Source organism: Engraulis encrasicolus, chromosome 11 (genome assembly GCF_034702125.1).
Source record: "Engraulis encrasicolus isolate BLACKSEA-1 chromosome 11, IST_EnEncr_1.0, whole genome shotgun sequence".
NCBI classification, from domain to species: Eukaryota; Metazoa; Chordata; class Actinopteri; order Clupeiformes; family Engraulidae; genus Engraulis; species Engraulis encrasicolus.
The window spans coordinates 35,360,723-35,365,722 of NC_085867.1; the positions used below are offsets into that span (position 1 = coordinate 35,360,723).

The window sequence follows — 5,000 nt, forward strand, 5'->3', positions numbered from 1 at the left end:
ATCTACAATATGATAGCTAGTGTTCTTGTAAGAGAAAGAACAACAAAATGCCGTAAGTGGGGGTATTGGATGCAATTACAATGTGTGTGACGGATACCGGTATGTCTACTGGTATGTCTACAGTTACCTACCTCAATTGTCTACGTCCTTGTAGGAAACAACAATAACTGTACGTAGTAGAGCTGGGCGGTTTACGGTTAAAAAACCGTGATCTCGGTTTCACCTACACAAGGTTCTCTTTTTGATGAGAGACGGTTTTGTTGTTGTTGTTCATATACTAGGCTATGTGCGTGAACTTCATACTTCGTGTCACACTTCATTTCAACTCCAAGTCCACTGTTGCTTTTCTACTAGGAAATGTCATCACAATTTAAGATGTTGATTGAAGCAATACAAATAATTGGTTAATCGCGCTAAAGAAGCTGGTGAGAGTGAAGCATAGCCTAATGAAGAACCCACATGGCATGGATGAATCATGATGAACATTTAAATCAACTTAGCTTACATTTGATCTCACAAAGTTAAATAAAAGGCTATTCTAATAGGCTAAAACAGTTCTCAGATCCTTAACTGTATTTCATTACCATCCCAACTGCGTGTGCAGGACTGCTGTTAAGGCTGCGTATGAGTTTTGCCATTGAGGCTAATTTAGCTTAGCTTGCAAAATGCAATGGGCAGACAAGATACATTGCTACATTGCTGTTTGAAATGATTTGGGAGCAAAATAGGAGCGAAATACATCGCCATATGACACAAACTACCTGACAAAATACATTATACGTTATATTTGGCCTTTAATTCAAAAAAATATTCACACAATGTCAAGTAAATCCGTTTGTTTTCGTGTCTCTTCAGTCTGTTCCGTTTCTGTCCCACTGTGTTTACTCGCGCTGCGCAAGGCAACATGCGGTCGTAGTGATCAATGTTGCCAGGTGTACAACGAGAACTAAGCAAGTAGTGTTGCCAGGTGTAGAACAAATATGCAGTTTTGGGCTGTCTTGGGGAAAAAAGCCAAAAACAGCTGCTTATAATAATTTATTAACCCTTTTTACTTGAAAGGGAACTTAAAGTCTTGGGTAGGGAAATATAAACTATAAAATATAAAAATATTGAAATGAAAAAGTGATAAAATAGAAATGGAGATTAATTTAAATTCATGATTGTATCTCATTTTTAAATTTAATTTCAGTTTTTTTTCGTCCGAAAGATTAAGATTTGGGGGGAAATCGCCGCTTATCAAAAAACCGTGCAGAAAACCGTGATGTCAATTTTCATCAAGAAAACCGTGATGCTCATTTTTTCCAAAACCGCCCAGCCCTACTGTACAGTAAATGTCTACTGGATCTTGCGTAGGCCTATACTGAATGCGCATCTACTGCAATAAACTACCTGAATTCTCAAAGTGTGTGTGTGTGCTTGTGCACTAGGTATGTCTTCACCAAGCTACATAAATTCTCAATGTCCTTTGTGTGTAGTGTATCCTGTATTGCAAAATGTATCTTTCTTTATCTTTATCCGCAATAAACTGTATTGTACAGTGTACTGTATTCACAATAACCCACTGTACCTGAATTCTCAATGTCCTCTGTGTGTACAGTATCTGCAATACATTGTATTGTACTCTGTACAGTATATCTGCAATAAACGGTATTGTACCGTGTACTGCAGTGTTTCCCAACCTTTTTTGTCCTGTGTACCCCCTTAGCAATTTTTTCATATGATGAGTACCCCCTCGCCCCCATTCATGCTCTGCTCCTCTATCCCAATGTGACTACACTCAATATATTTGTGATTATTACATTTTTCCGCGTACCCCCTGAGGGGTGCTCGTGTACCACCTAGTTGGGAAACACTGGTGTACTGTATCCACAATATTATAACCTACTGTACCTGAATTCTCAAAGTCCTTGTAGGAGGCTGCCCAGGACTCCACCATGTGCTGCAGCGTGTTCTCCATGATCTGCAGGTCAGTGACGGGGCAGTTGCATTGTGGGTAGTCCTCCGAGCACTTGCAGATGCACTGGCTGTTGCGACACATGTACTCGCCCTCGCCGTTGCACATGATGTAGCTCAGCGCCGACTGGACAAACTTCTCCTGCAGGTACTCGGGGAAGATCACCTGAAGACCTACAGTACAGGCAGAAAGACAGAGAACAGTGGAGGGTTTTGAACTGGGGAGGTAGCCCGCACACGCACAACATCACCTTAAAGGGACACTGAGATTTTTAGTTGTTTACCTCCAGAATTAATACTACCCATTCACTAATGTTACCTTTTTCATGAATACTTACCACCACCATCAAATTCTAAGTATTCATTATGGCCATACTAAAGAATATTCAAGTCAAGTCAAGTCAAGTAGGTTTTATTGTCAATTTCTTTACATGCACTGGTCATACAAAGAATTTGAAATTACATTTCTTGCTTTCCCATTAGACATAGACTAATCTAGGTAAGGACATAGACAGTATAGACATAGACAGTACTTATACATGGACTTAAGACAGTATGGACATAGACAGTGCTCATACAGACATTTAAAGTGCAAGACTGGACAACAGAAGACTTGTAGAGGACATACATTAAGAGGTATCTGTTGTGCTTTTGTGCTTTTCCTAAAAAAAGTCCTTTAATATTAGTATAATACTTAGTCAACTTTCATGAAAAGATCAACGTTGGCAATAGGCAGCCCAGTTTCAATGAGCAGCAAAGTTGCAGTACCTTTTTTGACCATTACCTGCACAGTGTCCCTTTAAGAGCCGTATGGAGGAAAGTCGACATGGACAAGTCGACGTTTAGTAATGGGGAAAAAACGAACACATAGACACTTGGGGAAGATCGCCTGAAGACCTGCTGACAGGCAGGCCAATGACTGCATACAACACACATATGCCCACTTTCACTCAAACACACACACACACAAACTCACAAAGGCCGCAAGCACACACGCACTTATGCAAGCACTCACGCATGTACACACAGAAACACGTCAACACCCATACATATAGAAGCCACAGCAATTAATTTGCAAAGCTCATAGACACAGACCGAAAGAGACAAGTCTGCCTTAAATAATAGCAATATAATGTATAGACCTGAAAAAAACATGTTTCCTAAAGACAGGTAGGAGACAGTCTAGAGCAGACAAAGACAAGCCTGTATATTTTATGATAATACCCCAGTGGTGTAGTCTACGTAGAACACGGGTGTACAGAGTATACCCACTTCTAAATTTCAGGAATTTCAGTATACCCACTTAAAATTGATTGATCCATTGTTTTGAATAGCACAAATATATACAGTATACCTACTTCAAAAAATGCTCAAATATACAGCATACCCACCATAAAAAAAGAAGACTACACCACTGTAACCCCTATTCAATACCCATACGCATTCCGTGAAAGTCACCATATAGTATGTTATCTCATGAAGACCTAGAGACAGATAGACCTATAAACACAGACAGTGACACGTCTTCTAGACCTGAGAGAGACAGACTTACAGCAGAATGACAAGTCTAAATTGAGCACTGAGGGGGGACGTAACACTTCCACACACCATAAAAGAGCTGAGTGCCACCTGCAGACCAGAGAGTCGGACCGACGGGGATAGAGTCTGCATTCCGTACTTTGATGACACTGTTAATACCAATATTCTAGCCTGATTTTCATCGACTCTCAATGTCTTTGAGACTTGGTCTGACCAAGATCATAACAATTAACTTTCCCAAACAGCATGGTTGACCCGCCTCCCTTGGTTTGCTACTGGTTGACTGGTGTTAGACAAAGTGGGTGGAGTTCCCGATTTTTCGGGAAATCAGAAACGATATTTACATTGCTCTTGGACTGACTAGAAGCAACACAGAAGGTGTTGCGTCACTAGGAGGACGTGGCCAGGCTACCAATATTCATCACCTGTACCTACACGCATGGTGTAAAAGTCACTTCATGACTCCTCTAGATGTGAACGAGACAGGCAACAGACCTTGACAAATTCAAGTCTGCATCTTGTACCGCAAGGGAGAAATAACACTTCCTCACACCTTTACAACAGCTACGCGTCATCTGCACACCTGCGAGACACAGACAGCCTCTCAGTACAGTCAATAACAAGTCTGCACTGAGATACTGAGATAACACTTCTGTACGCCTTAACACAGCTGCGTGTCATCTGCACCGCTGGGGGCTTCAGGATCATCTGTACAGTAGTACTAAAAATGAAAAGGATGTGTCTGTACTTCCTAGGACCCTGGGGAGATCACCTGCACGCCACAGAGATGAGACGCGTTTGCATTTATAGGCATACTCGAGCACTCGCGGGAGGTCACCCGCAGACCCGCGGAAAGACAAAGCATGATTGCATTTAGTGTTTTGGCTCTCCAGGGAGGCCACCAGAAAGAGACAGTGACCTACAGTTAGTGCGAGATACGCACGCATGCACGCACGCACGCACGTCACACAATGCCTGTGCCTTACGCCTCATTTTATGAAAAGGTCAGCACACATTTCAGAGACAAATGGTTTGCCTGTATTTAGCATGTCTGTAGAGATTGAATGAGTTTCACCTTTCATCCAAAAAAGTAGTTTGCTCATCAAGCTGGAACTGAATAAGAGTTTTGTCTTCAGGGCCCCAAAAAAAGTCCAAAGAAAGAGGATGTAGAGTAGCAGACTAGGACGGACAGATTTGGAGGAGGAGAAGGAAGTTTGGCCATTTCACATTACATTACACTTATCTGATGCTTACAGTCAGGGCAGGAATTTCGTGCCCGCTCACTTTGGCCTTGTTCCCTTGACAAAATATCTGCCATAAGGCCACAGTGGCCTTAATGCCCTCTCTGATGCCCTCTCAAGTGGCCTTGTCCCTAAAATGACGAATTTCCAGGCCTGCTTACAGTTATTTACAGGGTATCGGTTACAGTCCCTGGAGCAATGTGGGGTTAGGTGCCTTGCTTAAAGGCACTTCAGCCATGGGTGGAGGAGGTGCAGGGACAGGGCAAG

The 5,000-nt window shown here is 42.2% G+C and overlaps 1 protein-coding gene across 1 annotated transcript in view; it reads right to left on the reverse strand.

The window, feature by feature from the left end:
* Positions 1-5,000, reverse strand: part of brinp1 (bone morphogenetic protein/retinoic acid inducible neural-specific 1) — a 211,518-nt gene that overhangs the window by 18,838 nt on the left and 187,680 nt on the right. The window contains exon 6 of the mRNA XM_063211326.1: positions 1,891-2,127. Within this exon, the coding sequence (XP_063067396.1) occupies positions 1,891-2,127 (237 nt within the window). The remainder of the gene's footprint in view (positions 1-1,890; positions 2,128-5,000) is intronic.